General features: G+C 41.1%; 1 protein-coding gene across 1 annotated transcript in view; it reads left to right on the plus strand.

Moving 5' to 3' along the window:
• LOC309544409 (guanine nucleotide-binding protein subunit alpha-14) overlaps positions 1-21827 on the plus strand; it is a 211136-nt gene that overhangs the window by 84465 nt on the left and 104844 nt on the right. The window contains exon 2 of the mRNA XM_082243318.1: positions 12464-12648. Within this exon, the coding sequence (XP_082099444.1) occupies positions 12464-12648 (185 nt within the window). The remainder of the gene's footprint in view (positions 1-12463; positions 12649-21827) is intronic.

Consider the following 21827-nt stretch of genomic DNA (forward strand, 5'->3'; position numbering starts at 1 on the left):
CCGATCCCTGACGTCACAATGGGGGCGGGGCCGGTGCGTGAGTCAGTCACTCACCGTCACCGCCGCTTGGAGGACGAGGGAGAAGCCGCTCTCCTTGCCGCCGCCGCAGAGAGGACGGACTGGATCGAGGAGGGAAGAACCCGCCGCCGCCGCCAGGTAAGTGCATTCAATTGAAGGGAGCATGCACGCTGCACTCTGCATTGATTGGGGAACAATGCTGTGGGCACTCTGCATTTATTGGGGTACATTGCTGTGGCACTCTGCATTTATTGGGGTACATTGCTGTGGCACTCTGCATTTATTGGGGTACAATGCTGTGGGCACTCTGCATTGATTGGGGGAGAATGCTGTGGGCACTCTGCATTTATTGGGGGACAATGCTGTGGGCACTCTGCATTGATTGGGGGAGAATGCTGTGGGCACTCTGCATTTATTGGGGGACAATGCTGTGGGCACTCTGCATTTATTGGGGTACAATGCTGTGGGCACTCTGCATTTATTGGGGTACAATGCTGTGGGCACTCTGCATTGATTGGGGGACAATGCTGTGGGCACTCTGCATTTATTGGGGGACAATGCTGTGGGTACTCTGCATTTATTGGGGGACAATGCTGTGGCGCTCTGCATTTATCAGGATACAATGCTGTGGCACTCTGCAATCATTGGGGTACAATGCTGTGGGCACTCTTCATTTATTGGGGTACAATGCTGTGGCGCTCTGCAATCATTGGGGTACAATGCTGTGGCACTCTGCAATCATTGGGGTACAATTCTGTGGCACTCTGCAATCATTGGGGTACAATTCTGTGGCGCTCTGCATTTATTGGGGTACAATGCTGAGGCGCTCTGTATTTATTGGGGTACAATGCTGTGGGCACTCTGCATTTATTGGGGTACAATGCTGTGGGCACTCTGCAATCATTGGGGTACAATGCTGTGGGCACTCTGCATTTATTGGGGTACAATGCTGTGGGCACTCTGCATTTATTGGGGTACAATGCTGTGGCACTCTGCAATCATTGGGGGACAATGCTGTGGGCACTCTGCAATCATTGGGGACAATGCTGTGGCACTCTGCAATCATTGGGGGACAATGCTGTGGGCACTCTGCAATCATTGGGGACAATGCTGTGGCGCTCTGCAGTGATTGGGGACAATGCTGTGGCGCTCTGAATTGAAAGGGGGCATGCACGCTGAACTATTGAAGGGGGCACAGCACAGTGTTCATTGCATTGAAGGGGGCACAGCACAGTGTTCATTGCATTGAAGGGGGCACAGCTTCAAAGTCACGCAATTTTTTTACTGCGTTTTTTGGCGCGAAGCAATACCTATTACATTTTTCTTTTTGCGCCCCCCCCAAAAATTTTGAGCACCAGCCGCCACTGGTGGCAGCATAAGAATTTTGGCCTGTGATTACGACTTTAATATTTTGAAACACTCCACGGGATTTTTTGAGTCGAGATAAATCTGACTCCCAATTGAAACCGCTCCGGTTTTGCACTGCCTTGCCACAAAGTCTGTGAACCCAGAGGTGTCTGCTCTTGTCAGCAATGAAAGGACACACTTTATAGACACAATGGACAGAACATAAAAATTCAGCACATTGGTAGAAAATTAGCTCCTTTATAAAATTTGACTAATCGATAGTTCTACTCCATATGGAAATGCTACAGTAGCAACAGTATTACACTCCTATGTATAGGTAACCTATGTAAAAGACAAATCTACACATAGAAGTACAAGTCCTTTATATTTTGTAATGTTTTGGTTTCCAGACCAATACCCTGATGTGAAGATTATGTAAATCTGTGTTTTTTTTTTTTTTTTTAATTATTTTTTTATTTCTGATATTTTAGTGAATCTAAAACCATGCAAAATGTTAACTAGCTTATAGATGGAAACAAATAACTATTTGGCCTTGGTTCATCGTTTTAAACATTAACTCCAGCCTTGCCTTCACTCTTGCACAGTTGTACAAGCTCCTTCCCTGTACCGAAATTGCTTACCCTGATTTCATTACACACTCAAGACTGACATCCACCCATCAAGAAATTTTGATGTTTGCATAACCCCTCCCAAGACCAAGTCCATTGCTTACATCAGGGTTGTGGGCTCTCAGAAAAATAACAAAGTAGAGTGCTGTGATGTGTGGAAAAGATAATAGAAATACACACTATACCGCCACTCCGGTTCCTACCATGTCTGAAAGGCTTCAGCTTTGCGTCCTCCCAAGCCATGCCCCTGTAACATATTTCACCTGCTCATGGTCGTAATTGGTAAACCCAAAAGTGGTTGAAATGCTTTTGTGGGGTATGGTTTGGGAGGAGGCCTGAAGCTGAAACCTCTGAGATGGTAGGAACTTGGGCGGTATTATAGGGTTTGCATCTATTCTCTTTTCTACAGATGGCTATCGGGCAAGGTTGGCCCCTGTGAGCTAGCACTTGGTAGAGTTTGGATCACTGGATTGTGCATGGTGGCGCTTCTGTTTTAAGTGGGTTTTGGGGGGGGGGGGGGTTTGATGTGTTCACAAAGCGAAGTATAGAACCTTTCTGGCTCCTCCCTACCATTTGCATTCCATTGTAGAGAAACACAGAGACCCATTGATGACCTCACAGGGTCTATAAATTAGGTATGCAATGGAAAGGTTTCATTTAAAAATGTAATTTAAGTGGATCTTTACTGCATCTGAGCACTACAAACCAAAAGCAGTATTCAATAAATTTTTATTATTCAGAGCAAATTCTTTCATCCATGTCTCCATGCTTTATTTTGCTGCGAAATGACTTTGAAAAACACCCCTGTAGCATTTCTGGCAGTGTCCATTTTGTATAAGGGCAAATGATTTATGTAGCATTTACTTACTGGAATCCATCTGCCCTTAGCTCATGCATGCAGGAGCATGTGCTTAGGTAAGAAAACCCCTCTCCTTCTGAAGACTCCTTGGATGTATGCCATCATTTGCCCAAGCAAGAAACCAGGAAGTGACTGAACAAATGAAGAAAAAAAGTTTAAGACCGGAAAGTATTTCATATTTGCTTATTTTTTTTTTCTAATACTAGCAGCATGAGGATTAAGAGCCCATTCACATTAGCGCGACTTGTCAGCCTGACAAGTCGCTGTATGTCGCGGTCCATTGAGTAGTACAGGACCCGTTCTAATAGGAGCGACACAAGTCGCTCTGACTTAGAAAAAGGGTCCTGTTCTACTTTGGGGCGACCTCCTAGCAACTTGCATAGACTTCCATTATGTGAAGTCTTTGCAAGTCGCGCCGAAGTTGTGGTGCACATTGGTGCACGCTACTTCACAGGTCGCCCACCGAAGTCGTGTCGCCTCAATGTGAATGGGCTCTAAAAATCAGTGGTTATTGGAAGAATAAAGTTCCACTTTAACATATGGGGTGGGGGGAGGAAGTAAAACACAGGCAATTCAAAATGAAAGCAAGTAGCTTTAAAGTAGAGGTAAAACTTCTTTTTTTTTTTTTTTTGTCTAAATAGAGATGAATGGGTTTAAAACCTCAGTCAGGGTTTTTCATCTTTTTTTTTTTTAGTCTAAATAGAGATGAATTGGTTTAAAAGCTAGGTCAAATACCCTGTCGTCATTGGGTAGATTTCCTGTCTCCAAAACAACAAAATTCAAGAGACTTCAAAATGCGAAGAAATCCCCTCTTAATACAATTGTCGCACAACCAATTGGAAGCTTTTCCCTTTTTATTCCTGTTTTAGCAACATCCATAAAAATTTAGATTCCCATCACTTCCTGTCTCAGGGACTATGGTCACCAGAACAAACATAGGTTGAATCCCTCCAGTGGGGACACAAAGCTTTGACAGGTTTACCCTCATTCCATTTAAATTAAAAAGCTGTGCATTTGGCTATACTTTAATAAAGGGATCACTTCTTCATAAGGCATTGACACAAAATATTAGTTTTCAGTATTCAGTGTTGATGAACTGCAAGGATTACAGCAGCGTTTTTCAATGCATTTCAGTGGGGAGTTGCAGTTTTTTTTTTTTTCCCCCTAACTGACCAAAAATGCAGCAAGTAAGATTTTTAACACCACAAAGGAAGCGCGACACAGCAGTGTGAAGACCTACATAGAATTTATAGGGCTGCATTTTTCCTGTGCTTTTTCTTGCACTAAAGGTACAGGTAATGGCCGACAAATTCATATTCATTTAAATTCCTGAAATAAATTAAAAAGTGGAATATATTACAATTCTATATAAAAACATTTTTTTTAAAAAAACTGTCATTTCTCTTTTGTTCATTGACAGACACAGCTCTTCATCTTCTTGACCGTAGGGTTATACTGCCCCCTACAGGAGTAGGACACTAGGCAGAGAAAAAGCTTGACCACACCCATGGGGCAGTCACTGGGGATATACTCCCACTTCCTGCTATAGGGTATTCAGTTTTTTTTTCCTTCTGCCAAGTCAGAAATAAGGGCCTGGTTCCTTACTGGGATCTCTGGTCCTGGCAAATTTTCCTTTTTTACATAGACTTTTTTTCCTCCTTTTTATAATTTTTGTTCCTGTGAGAGCCTACAGTCAAGTACTGGACTGGGCGACAAACTGTATGCTATAAATCCTTAAGGTCCGGCCAGTGAACGCGTGCAGACCGCAGCTCTTTGTCCGCCGGGGTTCCCATCCTCTAATGAGCAGCCCCTCTAAAATTTCGGTCACTGTGGGTGTTTCGGCCCCCCCCCCACCACCCCCCTTCCCCTCCCTGGGTGAGGTTATGAGCTGGCTGTTGCCACATGCTCTTAAGGGGGGCTGGTTGAAGTTGCTGCTGACTGGGTTTTCCTGGGGCACAACGGGGGGTTGAGCTGGGTTCCCTGCGACCCTGGGGGGGTTGGATACTAGGGCAGAGATGTCCCCTGGGCTCCCTGCGGTGGTTGTTGGGTTGGGGGAGCAGGTGTTTTAACATTCAGGACAGGACATTCAACTCCCATAAATATGAACTCATGACACTAAAGAAATACCTATAAGGGCCGGTTCACACTCGAGTGCGGCGATTGCACATGTAATTTGGAGCGCACTGCTCCTTCATTACATGCGATGGGATGTGCGGATGCGAATTCAGCCCTACACTTTGTATGGCTGAAATTTGCACTGCACCCGCACAAAAGATGCACAGGACCCTTTTTTCCAGCCGCATCAGGATCGGATCGCACAGTGGTTCACACTTGGGCGATCCGATCCTGTGCGTACTGTCAGATCGCACTGTGATATGCGATCAAACTGGGGGTGTCGTTAACATTTAATTGACACCCCCTGCATATCGCTTAAGGCAGTGTGAACTGCCAGATGTGCGTTTGCGATGCGGGAACAGGCTGCGAATTCGCAGCCTTCCCGCATAGCACAAGTGTGAACCGGGACTAAATGGGCATTGTAAAGTGACCCTGTGCGCATCGGAGTATTAAATACAAAGTATGACACAATGCTGCTATTTATACAAAGTTAATAATAAATGATGAAATTACATAATTGTTCTGAACAAAACAACAATTTAACAATTTCAGTAGCGCAGGAATGGTGGTATCCCTCACCACCTATTTTAGTTCTCTAAAAGCACTAGTGCTCTTATGGTAAATGTGATATGATTACTGAATCACTGCACATGTATTAAAACTACTAAACTATTTAAACAGTCCATGGACAGTCCATAAGATCAAACAGGCAAACGATTACTTGAAACACTCATCCAGTGTTTAGTAGTTTTAATAAGTGTGCAGTGATTCAGTAATCATAGCATATTTACCATAAGAGCACTAAAATAGGTGGTAAGGGATACCACCATTCCTGCGCTACTGAAATTGTCAAATTGTTTTGTTCAGAATATAACAATTATGTAATTTTCATCATTTATTATGAACTCCAGACAGAAGGGCTGGCAACTCCGCATGCTCTTGAATAAAAATACTTTATTGCGACAAGGTACAGAGTATATCTGACGTGTTCATCAAAGGCTCTATAGCCGAAACGCATCAGCATATACTCTGTACCTTGTCGCAATAAAGTACTTTTATTCAAGAGCAAGCGGAGTCGCCAGCCCTTGTCTTGAGATGCCACCGCATACCTTCAGAGGTCTAGTGACTTCCATGTGTCAGGGCTGTTTTGGCAGCAAAAGGGGGACCTACTCAATATTAGGTGGGTGATTATTATGTTATGACTTATCTGTGTGTAAGTCACCCAAGCTAAACTAATCACAGCAGGCATGTTAAACTGGTGCTTTTTGTGCCACACATGGACCTCTTACTCCTGCTTTTGCAGGATGAGATCAAAGGTAACAAAGATTGCACGCCCTTGCATAATTTTGCAGCTGAATAGCTCGGAATTCCTTTTATGGGATAAAATGTATTTTGCAGTTATTATGATCATGCTGTTTATCAACATTTTACAATCTTTTTCTGGTGGTATGTTGGTATGGCCCTTTGAAGACTTTTTTTTTGGCCCAATCCTTTATTTGAGTTTGGAACGCAGGTATGTATTTGAAGTAGAGAACAGTTCTTTTATTTTTTACAGCTATTTTTATAGTGCCGACAATTTGCACAGCCCTTTACATATATTCATTAACATCAGTATCTGCCCTTAAGGAGCCTACAATCCAAGGTCCCTGGACCTTGCAGACATTCATACACATACTAGGGCCAATTTAGACATAGGCCAATTAACCTACCAGCATATCTTTGGAGTGTGGGAGGAAAACTGCAAACTCCAGGCAGATAGTGTTTTTTTTTTCTTTGTTGTCCAGTTGTACAATTGCATAATTGAACTTTCTGCCTGTGCGAGGTGTGTTTTTATGCTTTGGTAGATTACCTGGATTGTTTTTAATAGTTTGCATTCATTCTAAACTACACTCACTAATAGACCTAGTTAGTAAAACCATTCAAAGAACAAAATAAAAACAGACAGGGGTTCTATTCCCTCTCCAGTTTATACAAAACAAACAAAAAAAAGTTTTGCTTTTAGTTATACGTAAATGAATAATTCTCAAATAAGTAATCCCTAAAGTGTATGTCAAGGCAAAAAAAAGTGCAGTACATATATGTGATACATGGACATATGCCCACATTTTATGCCTTTTGCAAAAAATAATAAATAATACAGAAAAGTTCATGTGCTAAACCCTATTGTGAGCTAACACAGCCTTTTTGTGAACTGGTGATGTCAGCCCTCTGCAGTGTCTTTTTTGCTAAACTGCTCAGGCACTCCCATCCTCAGATCATCAATGTGTAGTACTAGAAACTGTACATCTTGGCCAGGGGTGCTCATCCACAATGAACTATGGGGTTTTACGCCCCCCCCCCCCCCCAAACAACAAATGTTAACGAGCTGTTAGTGTCCTGAGCCCCCTATAAGGCTGCTTTCACACTGATGTGCTGCGGTTCACCCACACTGCGGGTGCAGTGCAGTGCACCTATGGCTTTCCTGCAGGTTAGCTGCGCTTTGCCATAGACTTCTATTACATCTTGCAGGTGTGTTCTGAAAGTGAACCAAAATTCCCACCTTCAGGATTTTAATGCACATTTATAAAAAGCACACAAAAACCATGTAATAGAAATCTATGGCTCACTGCAGCTAACCTGGAGGAAAGCTATAGGTGCACTGCACCCGCAGATCAGTGGGAAAGCAGCCTAATAACCCTTTTTTATAAGTGCTAATATGCCCATTGCAAAAATGCAGTGTATGTGTTAAAGCATGGGTGTCCAACCTTTTGGCTTCTCTGGGCCACAACTGAGTGTAGAGAAATTTTCTCGGGCCGCATATAAAATATAAACTATAGTTAAGGTATATAAGTAATAAAACGCCGCACTAATTTAACACAACTAGAGGACGATCCCTTCCGAGGCAGTCTCTGCCTACAGTTAGTTGGAAGCCGATGTGCCAGTTTACCCAACCCGACTTCCTTCTTCCCCATCAAAAAAAAAAAAAAATGGTCAGGGGGCAGTGGGCCGCATTGCCTGGGGCTCTGGGCCGCAGGTTGGTCATGCCTGTGTTAAACAAACATACTGACCTTTTCCTCTTCCGACTTCTGTTAGGATCAATCTCCAGGCTGCTAGAAAGGTCCACTCCGCCTGGGACAGAAACTGTCACTACAGAGGGATCATTGGCTTATGCCGCTCCTGCTCTTTCTGGCCGCCTGCTTCTTCCAATGCTGGCGTCGGATCCATGCACTCTGATGCTCTGGGATGGTGGGTCACCAACCTGTTGAGCATCTTCTGGGCTTGCTGACCTGCCGTCCCAGAGCATGGGCATGCGCTTCCCTTATTTGAGGTTGTGGGTCACATCAGAGGGCTCTTAAGGCCACAAGTTGAGCACCCCCTGATCTAGGCTCTTTGAGATAACAGAAGTGTGCTGAGCAAATAGGACCGCTCAGAATTTCTGACAATATCAATAAGAATTGTTGCACTAATCAAACAAATAGCAAATAGGGGAAGTTCATTGATGGGAGTTTGTATACACCTTAATTTTGCAGAGAAATTTAGATGCCATCCTGTTATTTTGTACGTAGTATAAAGGTGTGTATTACGCTTTGGAAGCATGTCTCTTTTTAATAAATTCTTAGGCTTTGGAATTGTTAATAATTAATATATGAAAGTGTGAAAACCTGGATGTCTATTTAATATCCACCCAGAAATGGCAGTGAATTTTATTTGAGTCCCTCTGTAAACTCGTTTCCTACCTTTTTGGTTCTCCCAGGAGATCTATCATATATATATATATATATATATATATATATATATATATATATATATATATATATATATATATATATATATATATATATATATATATATATATATATATATATAATGTGTGTGTGTGTGTGTGTGTATATATATATATATATATATATATATATATATATATATAATATATATATAATTTTTTTTTTTTTTTACTTCCTAATGGGCTGACCACACTGTTCATTCTGCAATGTGATAGCACAGATGTTGTCACCTTGAGATCAGGGCAGTCTTGGATGAACTTGCCTAACTCTAGCTAACCCTTTTTAAACCGCTACAGCACTTTTTTCTTTCTTTTTTTTTTTTTTTTTTTGAGAATATTTGAAAAACCTATGAATAAAAGCAGACTGTTGTGAGTAACCCTGGTTTGTCCCAATCCCCCCTAGCTAACACTTTTGCTGGACAAATTGGTATGTTAAAGGAAAGGGGGAAAATAAAGGTATACCATATGTGTACAATTCCCCTTGGGACTTCAATTTAGCATAAATTATTCATAACAACCATAGAATCTATACGGTAAAACGGCTTTATTGCACAAACATAAAGGCTTCTTTCACACGGCCGCTCAGCATTTCTTCTCCGCTGCGGGACTTTTTTATTTTTTTTTATTTTCACGGAGCGGATGACATTTGTGTCATCCGCTCCGTATGTCCGCATATCATCCCATCCGTTTGCGGATGATATGCGGACATAATGTAAGTCTATGGCACTGTGGATGTCAGCGGAAGACACAGCTGACATCCGATTTTCCTTCCTTTCCGTTTTTTGAACGGATGAAAAAATAGGGTTCTGTTCCATTCCAAAAAACGGAACAGAACTGAAAGGAGGAAAATCGGATGTCAGCGGATGGTATTCCGCTGACACCCGCAGTGCCATAGACTTACATTATGTCCGCAAATCATCCGCAAAAAAATAGGATTACTTTCGGACACATGGAGCGGCCGTGTGAAAGAGCCCTAAGACACGTTTTGGTCTTTGAAAGGGTAAAAATAAAGGATCTACTATCAGGATCAACAGGCAATAAAACCTGAGGACTCTGAAAAACAAAAGCTGCTTTTATACGGCTATTGACAAACTGTATCATATGTCGTTTTCATTTTACACAGTTCCACTAGAAGGCCTCATGCACACTGGATGTTTTTACAGCTGCTGTTTTTGGCTTTAGGTGTTTTTTTCTGCAGCCAGTAAACTCCCCAGCATGTTATCCTATGTGTCCATGCACACATAGGCTTTTATCAGCATTTTTTTGGCAGGGGCGTTTTCTGGCTAAAAGACAAAAAAACAGAACTAGATGGTTTTAAGAGCAGTTTTATATCTATATAGTGCTTGAACTCTGATAAAAGCTTAACCACTTAAGCCCCGGAAGATTTTACCCCCTTCCTGACCAGGGCCTATTTTGCGATTCGGCACTGCGTGACTTTAACGGACAATTGTGCGGTCGTGCAACGCTATATCCAAATAAAATTGATGTCCTTTTTTTTCCACAAACGGAGCTTTCTTTCTTTTTTGATCACCTGTGCAATTTTTTTTGATCATGCGCTATAAACAAAAAAATTTGCCACAATTTTGCAAAAATAACAATATTTTTCACATTTTTTAATATGAAATTCCCCACAAAAAAGTAAAAATCAAATTTTTTAACATTTTAGGCCAATTTGTTTTCTGCTACATATGTTTGGTAAAAAAAAATCGCAAAAAGCGTATTTTGATTGGTTTGCGCAAAAGTTATTGCGTTTACTAAGGGAAAGTTTTTTGTCATTTTGTATTGTTTTTTTTTTTGCGGTACTGCGACATTGTGGCGGACAGATCGGACCCTTGACTGACATTTTTGACACTTTTGGGGGTACCAGTGACATTACTACAGTAATCAGTGCTATACATATGCACTGTTACTGTAAAAATGACACTGGGATGGAAGGGGTTAACTTTATTTGAGAGGGAGGGGTTAAGTTTGTCCCTAGGGGCGTGTTTCTTACTGTGATTGGATGTGGCTTTGTGTGTAACAGCACAGATCAACGGTCCTACATAGCAGGACCGAGTGATCAGTGCTTTTACACAGGGGAGAATGACAGGCGGCTTTGTTTACATTAGCCGCCTGCCTTTCTCCCTCTCCACCCAACGATCGCGAGTGATTGGCGGACATCGGGCCTGCAGGTCACACGCGCTGGCTTCTTCGGGTACGAGCGGGGGCCGGGAGCGCATTTCCGGCGGCGCACGCACGCCCCCTATTAGCTCCCAGGCTAGTGATGTACCGGTACGTCACTTTGCCTGGGAGGGGCTGACCGTCGCCATATATAGACGGGCGGCGGTCGGCAAGTGGTTAAAAATGCGGCAAAACACAGCTATTTGGAATTTATCAGCGTTTTTGAGCCATAAGCTTTTGTAGAGTTATGTAGTTTTGCTAAAAAAAAAAAAAAAAAAAAAGCTCAAAACTGCTGCAAAACTCATTCTACAGCTTTCTACAGCTAATGCTAATGGTCTTTTTAGAACGTCCAGAGTGCATGAGGCCTAAGGCTACACACTGGCTTAGAACACAAAACTCCTGTAGTAGCAGCCATTTTTGTCTGTAGAAGCAGCTCAATGTTCTCATATGTGTGCATGCACATTCGGACCATTAGAGGCATATTTTAAGCTCAACGTTTAGAGGCAGGTAAAAAAAAAAAATCCTCTGGTTTGCATTTCTGATTGGAGCTTTCTGGCATAAAAAACGCAATGCTCTCCTGAACTCGTCTAAACTATGTACAAAAAACGCTCTATATGAGCATTTTTTTCTGCCAGGGGAACTGTCTTTTTTTTTTTTTTTTTTGCCCAGTGGAGCCTTATTTGTATATTCAAGATGTAGAATATTGTATTGTTATCTTGTCAAGTTATGAGCACAAAGTTTGTTTTTGGTTTTATAGATTTTGATAAAATGCACCCAAAGACTGCTGTTCAGTATTTTTTTACAATTGTGATTGTTTTTATATGGAAAAGTATACTGTGTAACTTTCGAAACTGTGCATTAAGCCCCCGTTCACACTAAGGCGACCTGTGAGGCGACCTGGTCGCCTCACAGGTCGCCGTAGGTCGCCTCCCATAGGGAAGCTGCGGACCCGTTCTGATAGGAGCGACACAAGTCGCTCCGACTTAGAAAAAGGGTCCGGAGCTTCTTTGGGGCGACCAGGAGGCGACCGCCATAGACTTCAATGCTATGAAGTCCATGGCAGCCGCTCCGAGGTCGCGGCGCGCTTTATGTGAACGGGGGCTTAAGATTGTGTTGATATATATTATATCAAATAATAAAATACAGAAACTTCTGCAGTGGATAATTGCTGGTGATTTGATTAGCATCTTCCTGAAACTTGTAAAGGATTTTGCTTGAACTGGTCTAATGCATAAAACACTGAATTCCTACAAAAGAATATGGAATATGTGTTCTACTTTAATCTTCACTTAAAGTAAAGGTAATTAAAAGTAAACTAAAGGAAATAAAAAAAAAATAACTTGGTATGCTTACCTGCTCTGTGCTATGGTTTTGCACAGAGCTGCTTTGATCATCCTCTTCTCAGGTTCGCCATCGGTGCTGCTGGCTCCCCACCTATGGGGGAGCAGAAAGCAGATTTTTTATCCTAATACATAGAATGAATTAGGGTAAAAAACCTGCCTTTAGCACCTTTTATGTTTATTGCATGACTTTATACCTTTGTGTACTTACAATTTTTTTTATTATTTTCAGGTACTGGTGAGAGTGGAAAAAGTACCTTCATTAAGCAGATGAGAATTATTCATGGCTCTGGTTACACAGATGAAGATCGGAAAGGATTCATAAAGCTGGTTTACCAAAATATATTCACTGCTATGCAGTCAATGATTCGGGCAATGGACACACTGAGGATACAGTACTCCTCTGAGCAAAACATGGTAAGATTATCCTCTCTTTAAATATTAAATAATTGTCACATTGCTGGTGAAGTTCTTGGAGCCTGGTAGCCAAACTCTTGGGTCCAGGTAGCTAACTTGTATACTAATGCCCCATACACACGTGCAGATTATCTGCAGACTTTTGTCTGCAGACTTACCAAAACCATATAATATGAGGTCAAACCTAAACAATTTAAATTTGTATGCAATCCGGCAGGCCCTTGCACTACATAGAAAAGGTAAGTCTGCAGACAAAAGTCTGCAGATAATCTGCACGTGTGTACGGGGCATAAGAGAGCTGGTACCAAATTTGTATTGCACATTTCCATTAAGTCACTGGATGTTTGTTGTTTGCCTCCTCTAATGTTAAAGCGGAACTAAAGATCTGCTGTAAAAAACTGAGCAGGCAGATTTTGTATGCAATGTCTCTTCTGCAATAACATGCACCTTTCTGCTTACTCGCTGTCGGCTCTGGTGATGTAAGCCGTTCTCTGCACATGCACCTCAGCTTGCAGAGCCACCACTGTCCTTGTATGCTGAATTGAAGCCCTCCAGAAGTGCACTGTCACCGCTGCCAGGGCTTCTATTTTACGCTGATATTCCTTCTGGGTTTGCGGCTTGAATGGCCAAACCGTTATGACGTCAATCCCACGCCACAGTGTCTGAAGGAACGGCGCAGGTATGGCATTTCTTCAGAACCCATATGCCGGTGACATCACCAGCTGCCAAAAGAACACCTTTTTTTTCTAAACTGTGCAAGTTTAGGTGATATTACTTTTACCTACAGTTAAGCTTTATTATAAGCTACCTGTAGGTAAAAATGACAAAGCGGACTTTACTACTACTTTAAGGAATAACTATACTGTTAATATAGTATTCCAGTAAATGTTGCCTCCGCCCACAGCAACCCCACCTACACTTGCCTCTTCATAGTCAGTGGAGATCTTTACTTTGTGGCCCCTGGGAGCTGCACAGCCTCTCCATAAAAAGTATCCCTGACTGGGTTCTGCTTCCTGGAAGAATCTCCATTAATTTTTCTCTTTTTCAGGACCAGTATATACACTGTACACATGTTACTTTTAGAACAAGCTACATATGAAAATAAATATACCCCCTTGAGGAGTGCATCATTCTATAGCTTTTTGGCTGGGCTTTGTTTTATGTAGCAGTTCTAAGTAGAAGTAGGATGTCCTTTCATTAGGGCACCATGGTCTGTGAAGGCATTCAACCATGCTTAGGAAGTTCAAGTGTCTGGGAATTTGCCAGCCCAAAACAGGATTCACCAGCACAGAAAAAAGGAAAACCTGATCACTACTTTAGCGTTGGGGTATGCTTTTATATTAATCCTATACGGATTTAAAATACACTTCATTCTATTTCTTTCCTACAAACAGCTTCTTTACAACTTTTACATATGTCAAGGCAAGAAAAAAAAATAGTACACCTCTGGAGTACATGCGCATTTTTCACTTTGTGTTTTAGCCTTCTAAACATGGTACAGAAAAACAAGTACAGAAAAAAAAAAAAACGTGCCAGAAATATAATGGACTTCATCCCCTTTGTGATATAAATAAAATTTTAACAGGGAAAAAGTGTCAAAAGTAGTTACACCCAAGCACTTAAACTCCCCCCAAAAAAAAAATTGAGTCTGCCCCCTCACGTACACACATATGCAAACGTAAACACACCCATCAGGGGTGCCTATGTGCAAAAACACTTGCACTAGTACACGGTATACATATTGTCGCACACATTGGAGCAACAGCTGGAATTCTAAGCCCATTAATAAGATTTACCTTTAAAGTGTCTATGGAAAATATAGGGTAGCAAAGTTTGTTGTTTTATGGGCATGCATTATTTTTTAAACCTGGACAGGTTGGGTATCTATTTACCAGGTGCAACTTCATCTTTTACAATTTACCCAGAAGTGTGTGTTTGGTTTCCCTGAAATTAACTTAGTATAATTTTTACAGATAATTTGCGCTTGATAAACCGATAAAACCGATATCGTGTGGCAAAAAAAATTGAAACTACCACTATTTTATGCTCTAGGGTCTGTTTTCAGAAAAGGATCATATGCCATGGGCAAAAAGAGCAATGCTGTTTGAGAAAATATTTTATTTTTCCTTGTGCTATTGGGTTCTGTGTTTTTCTGTGAATTTGCACAAATGCAATGTGATGTATCCAGTGACTTTAAAATGTTTTCTACTAGATGAAAAATATCTGCAAAATATCTCCTTGCTTTTGCATGAGAGCATAATTCTGATTTCAGCCTTGCGTTTTTATTTGCTTAGCAGAGAGGTAACAGGCGGCACTAGAGAATAATCTTGTGACAGGTACCACCTGTCATCTCTCTTCTGCCTGGCTGTGAGCTCAGCCTAGTTACTGCATGTACTGATTACTGTACACATACATATCTGGATGGCCCACAGTTCTCTGTACTTAAAGACTTTATTTCCCACTCTTACCATTGCAAAAAAAAAAAAAAAAAAAAAAATATATATATATATATATATATATATATATATATATATATATATATATATATATATATATATATAATGGTTATATAGGATTTATATAGCGCCGACGCAGCGCTTTACAACTTGAGGGTAGACAGTACAAATGCAATACACTTTAATACAGTAGGAATCAGAGGGCCCTGCTTGTTAGAGCTTACAGTCGAAGATATGTGCAAGTGCTAATATATATATATATATATATATTTATTTATCTATGTATGCATGCGCTTCATTTTTTTACAGGTGTGGGTGACTTATTTTACTTGTAAATGGCAATATTATATGTATATAATATATTTTCGAAATAACTTTTACCAGCAGTGCTTTTGTGCAGTCACATGGTTTTCTCTGGTCTTCCTTCCAAGCAGAGGGACTCGGGTGGGAGGAGCTCACATTACTCTGCTGGTTCAGTTTCAGGAGGGGAGGGCAGGGGCGAGGAGAGGATTGGTTTCACCACAGACCATGGAAATGACAGGAAGGGAGGGGGGAGGGAGATACAGATGCTGCAGAGAGAAGAGCAGGATGATAGAAAGTCAGTTTACAGACCGGAAACACTGGAACAGGCAAAATCAACCAGGTATTATACTATAGGAAAAAGGATAAATAACATTGCAAAAATAAGGAAGGAAGGTGGGATCAAAGACCGGAAGGAAGGATCGATTGAAACAAGGAATAATTGTCAGTCGATCACAGGAAGGATCAAAGTAAGGAAGGATCGGCTGGTCGATTGCAGGAAGGATCGGCCGGTTAAATGATAATAGCATGTGAAAGCAATACAGTTGATTTTAAAAATAAAATTTTTAAATAAAAAAAAAAAATGTAAAGCCCCTCCCCTGGTGCTTACACGTAAACGCAAACGTGTGTGTAAGTCCTGCACGCGTATGTAAACGCTGATAGCACCACACATGGGAATTATCGCTGCGATTGTCACAGTGAGAGCAATAATTCTAGTTCCAGACCACCTTTTGGTGCCATTCCACAGGTATACACAATCTTAAAGCATGACCTGTATCTATCTACCCACCGGAACATTATCTTTTATATTTTAATCAGACAGATTGGGTATTATATAGTTTGTGTGCAAAAAAATTCATTAAAGTGTGTTTTTTTTCTTTTAAATTCCGATATAAAAAAATCGCTGCCCAAATACCATGTGATATAAAAAAAATTGCAACACCCACCTTTTTATTCTCTAGGGTCTCTGCTAAAACAAAATGTATGTTTGAGGGTTCTAAGTCGTTTTCTAGCAAAAAAATACAGATTTTACATGTAAGAGAGAAGTGTCAGAATTGGCCTGGGTGGGAACTGGTTAATAAAGAGGAGGGTAGTAGTAGCTTCAGGGGAATAGCATTCCTTTATCTAGGGAGGAGATGTCTCTCACAGACTATGGAAGAGAGGGGGAGGGGGGAGATGGGGACAATGAGGAAACGGAGGGCGGTAAATTGACCACGCTATCAGAGATCAGCAGCCATGATAAACGTGGTCAGTTTACAGAGGGGAAGACAGGAACAGGCAGGATCTACCGGGAATTGTACAGCATAGAAAGGGACAATTGCCATTGCAAAAGCACTGGGCTACATCTTGTGCCTTTTAAAGGTACAGGAACATCTTTTTTTTTTTTTTTTGGGTTATAACCACTTTAAGGAACCCTGGTTGAGAAAGCTGAACTAGGCCGTATATGCCAAGAAATCTGGGTATTTTGTAGAGTAATGGCCTTATTCAGTTAGTGGTTTAGGGATAAAAATTGGGTAATTCACAATAACTAATAAAAAGTCTCCTGCCCTGGAGGCAGTCCAGTACAATATTGATTTTGACTCATTTCTATGGAGTTATGCAGTTTGTGTTTTTCTCTCCTTCCAATGTTTACTAAACTAGCCTCTTGCTTAGGAAAAGGGCTGAAGTCAAGCTTGGACACCATGCTTGCAGCTTTATTTAGGTAGAAGTATTGGTTTGGAGAAATGGTCTGGTATTTAACCACAGCTGCTTATTTTTTTGCTTCTACAGCATTGAGTTACATTGTGGTCTGTTCAAGTGTAACTAGGCGTGTCAGTATTTGTTTTTAACCAGAGTCCTACAGAGTCCCCCAAAATTTGCCTACTTGTCAATACAAGAAGTGATCCTGACTTGCTTGGATGCAATCATGCACCAGTTCCCTCTTGCTTGTCTGGTTGCTTTTTTTTCTAGTTTTATTATTAGACCGTTTTATTTTGAAAATGTGTTAAATATCTTAGTTTTATGGTAATCTTTTGCCATGTGCATGCATTTAAATAGTACAAGGACCAATAGTTCAAAGTGCCCTGTTGTAGACGTTTGATACAGTTAGGTCTTCTTTATTTGACCTGTTCCAGAAAAAAAAAATTGGCTGCTGTAGGTCAGATCTAATTTTTTAAATAAATGCACATGTTTTGTTGCTTTATATACATGTGTTAATGTGTGTGTTCACATACCAGCCATCTACAGTGCCTTTCGTGTTTTTGTTGCCTCACAACCTGGAATTACATTGAATTGTTTGAGGATTTGCATTATTTAATTTACAGAACATGCCCACAACTTTGAAGATGTTTTGTTTTTTTATTGTGAAGCAAACAACAAATAGGACAAAATAACAGAAAAGGTCCATGTGCATAACTATGCACCCCCTAAAGGCAATGTATATAGACATGTCTGTATGTGACTCTTGTATGACGTGTTGGGGAGCAGCACCTTACAGCAGTGAGGAAGCAGATGGTGATCTCCTAATTTGGAAGAAATATTTTGGATGGATGTTTTTAATGTGGCTGCTAAGGGCGACTAGCATTTTATATATATATATATATCACCCTCTTTAAAATCACATTTTGTTACTTTACAGCCTGAAATGAAGACACAGTTTTTGTTTTATTCAGCTGTATTTACTCCGTGCAACGTATACCATTCAAGTGAAAGATCTAACACAATGTCAAAAAAAAAAAAAAAGGGAAACAATCACTGATTTGGAAAAAGGATCACCCCTTTGTCAGTATTTTGTGGAATCAATTTGCTTTAATTAGAGCCTTTAGTCTGTTAGGATATGTCTCTACTAACTGTGCATATCTTGACTTTGCAATATTTGCCCACTCTTCTTTGCAGAATTGCTCAAGCTCTGTTAAATTTGATGTTGACCATTTGTGGACTGCAGTCTTCAAGTTATTCCACAGATTCTCAATGGGGTTCAAGTCTGGGCTCTGACTAGGACATTCCCCTTTTTCTCCTTCAACCATTGTGTGGTAATTTTTTCTGTGCGCTTTGGGTTATCATGTTGAGAGGTAAAACTTCTTCCCATTTACAAATTTCTGGCAGAGGGCAGCAGATTTTCCTAAAGAATTTTGTTATTTTGTCCCATTCATTTTTCCTTCTATCCTGTCAAGTGCTCTAGTCCCTACTGCAGAGAAACACCCCCCATAAGAGGATATTACCACCTCCTAGGAATGGTGTTATTTGGATGGTGAGCTGAATTGGATTTCCGCCAGACATATAGTTTGGTGTTGAGGCCAAATCAGTTTTAGTCTCCTCTGATCATAACACCTTTTTTCCATGTGGCCTCAGAATTTTAAAGGTGCTTTTGGCAAAGCTCAGTTGTAATTGCATGTGGTCTTTCTTGAGTGGCTTTTTTTCTTGCATCCCTTCCATACAAGCTACATTTGTGGAGAATTTGTGATATTGTTGTCCCATAATGACCATAAATTCCTGCAACTGCTACAGAGTTGCTGTAGGCCTCTTGGTAGCCTCTGACCAGTTTTCTTCTGGCTCGTAGCCTCTGACCAGTTTTCTTCTGGCTCTTTCATCCAGTTTGGTGCGACATATTGATCCAGGGAGGGTCTGTGTTGTACCAAATACCTTCTGCTTCTTAATACACAACTTTATCCTGGAGATCTTGTGCCAGTGCCTACCGGGGACTGAACTGAAAAGCTCTTTTCATGTTGAGCTAATCAAAATGACCACAGCTGATCACAGTTGAAAGTCAAATTGGTTTGTGTGCCATTGAGAAGGTAATTGGCTACACCTGATTGAGTTTACAAGCCATTTTGGAAGAGAGGTGATCCTTTTTCCAACTCTGATAATGTTTTTTTATTTTTGACAGGTCGGTGTTATCCCTGTCCACCTGGTGGATGTGAATGTTCTTCTCTGTACCCACTCTCTGTGTGTGTGTGTGTGTGTGTCTGTCTGTCTGTCTGTCTGTCTCTCTGTCTCTGTCTGTCTCTCTCTCTCTCTCTCATAGATATAGATATATCACAAAAGTGAGTACACCCCTCACATTTTTGTAAATATTTTGTTATACCTTTTCATGTGAAAACACTGAAGAAATTACACTTTGCTACAATGTAAAGTAGAGTGTACAGCTTGTATAAAAGTGTAAATTTGCTGTCCCCTCAAAATAACACAACACACAGCCAGAAGTGGGTACAGCATGGTGCCATGCTTGACTTTACAGGAACAGTTATTTGCTCAAAGCATGCGTTGGCTGTATTAAATCTACTATAGCTGTTTTTATTACAGGTTCAAGAGGCAGAGCAGGTTGATTACAAGCCGCCTTTTAGATTTTTCTTTACCAGATATGTGTATTTATAATGGCATTTAAACTAGGACCATATTTCAGCATTATTTTGTTCTGCAAAATAAATTTGTGCATATTGTTAGGAACTACAGTAACAGTGGAAAGCAATGTAGTGCTCATTTAAAGTGATTTGTGGCTAGATCAAAATACTTTAGAAGGCTTCCGTACACAGAAGAAAGTGGGTAGTAGAACACCTGGAAGTATGTTGGATAGTGACGAATCTTCAATAACTTAACTCTGGAGTCCGCAACCAAAGGCATGCATGCTGTGCTGGGCATTCAAAATGATTTTTCAGTGGCTCTTGCAAGTTTGATAAGTAGGTCTACAAAATCAGATATTTCTTGTTTCAACGTAACCGTAGGAAAAGTTCTTTAAAATATCTGTGGTGAGTTTTCCAAACTAAATCCTAGTTTAGCATCTTTTAAATAATCTCAGCATTTGGATGGGTGTGTGTGTGTGTTCAGATGCGTCAATGTAGCTGAAATTAACATCCTACTACAGGTCAGACACAGCACATCTAAGCCACAAAAGCAACGTACGTAAACTGGAAGTCGTTTACTGTTCAGTAAATATGAAGAAATACATTACTAGGAAATATGAAGACGCGCACCTATAATAAAGCAGTTGTAAAGGCTCAGTTTTTTTTTTTTTTTAAATTAAAAGAATAAATATGTCATACATACTTGTTATTGCACAGAGCGGCCCTGGACCTCTCCTCCTGAGGTTCCCTACCAATGCTCTTGGCTCTTTTACTGTCTGTACCCATAGCAAGCACTTGCTATGGGGGCTCACTTGTGGTTTCAATCCCGAGCTGGGCTGTTTGTCTTCAAGAGCACAAAGACTGGCGGCACAGGTAGTGGAATGAGAGTAAATTCAAAATTTTTCTTTGCATAATCCGTATAGTTTAAATCTGAGAAAAACACAGTTGGCATCATAATCACTAATTTTGTAAAAGCTAACTATTATTTGTCTCCTTTTTTAACATTGGCATAATACAACCAGGCTTTAGAAAATGGTATCTGTGAACACAAAGCTGGCAATACTTGTACTTCTCACATTCAACTGGACTGCCCCACTCCCCTCAAGGGGGGGGGGGGGGATTCATGGTCATATCTCTGACCATGAATCTCCCCCTTGAGAGAATATACTTACTATTTTTCTGCTGTTTATAATATGTAATGCTTTTCACTTGTCTTTCGCTAAGAAAGATATCCCCATTGTTTTTTGTTCTTTATTTAATGCCTATAGGAGACATGATATATGTAATTGTAAACGTGTATTGCCATATATAAAATTCCGATCCAGTCACATAGATCCGCCTGCCATTCCCTCAATCTGGCTCCCGGGATCGCACCAGGCACGGCAAGCCCCTGTATACCCTGTATATGGGGCATCAGCAGCCATGGAATGCTGTTCCATCTAACTCTGAACCGTGTGGGTCTCTGGCTTCCCTACTTCCGTGTCGGCGGCGCTTGTAGTCTGTCCGGCCGGACGGTCCTTCTACTGATGCCCGCGCAGCCTTCCCTGGCGCATATGCATCGGGAACACGGACCAGTGACGGCCATGACACGTAGCACCTCGCAGCGCAGTACTGCGCATGCGTGGCTGCCTATAAAGCGCCGGGGAGAGGAGCATCTCAGGAAACCGCTGTTAAAAGGATCTCCCTGTTTATTTCTTTGTACTCTGATGACTACTAAACTGTAAGTTTTGGCACAAAGAGACACTATTACCCCCCCCCCCCCCCATAAGAAGGAGGGGTTGTCTCCTCTACTTGTGCACTTCTTTCTATCAAATGGATTTTAAATAACTATGCCTTGTTTTTTTCACTGCTCTATACTTCAGACTGGGGAAGGTCCTGAAACCCCTGAAATAGTGGCGGGAATCTCCCAGCATAGTCGCAGTACTCCGCAATTTTTTCAGTGAGTGGTTAAAAATGACATCAGGCAATTGACCCCACTACAAATGTATATAAAGAAATCCAACATGAACAATGCATTACTCATAGAACCAGCTGTTTCCACACGAGTTCTTGATGCGATTCGTGGAGTGGAGGAAAAAACGGGCTCCCTTTATGGATCAGGCAC

Source organism: Pelophylax lessonae (genome assembly GCF_965119305.1).
Source record: "Pelophylax lessonae genome assembly, chromosome: 1".
Classification (NCBI taxonomy): domain Eukaryota; kingdom Metazoa; phylum Chordata; class Amphibia; order Anura; family Ranidae; genus Pelophylax; species Pelophylax lessonae.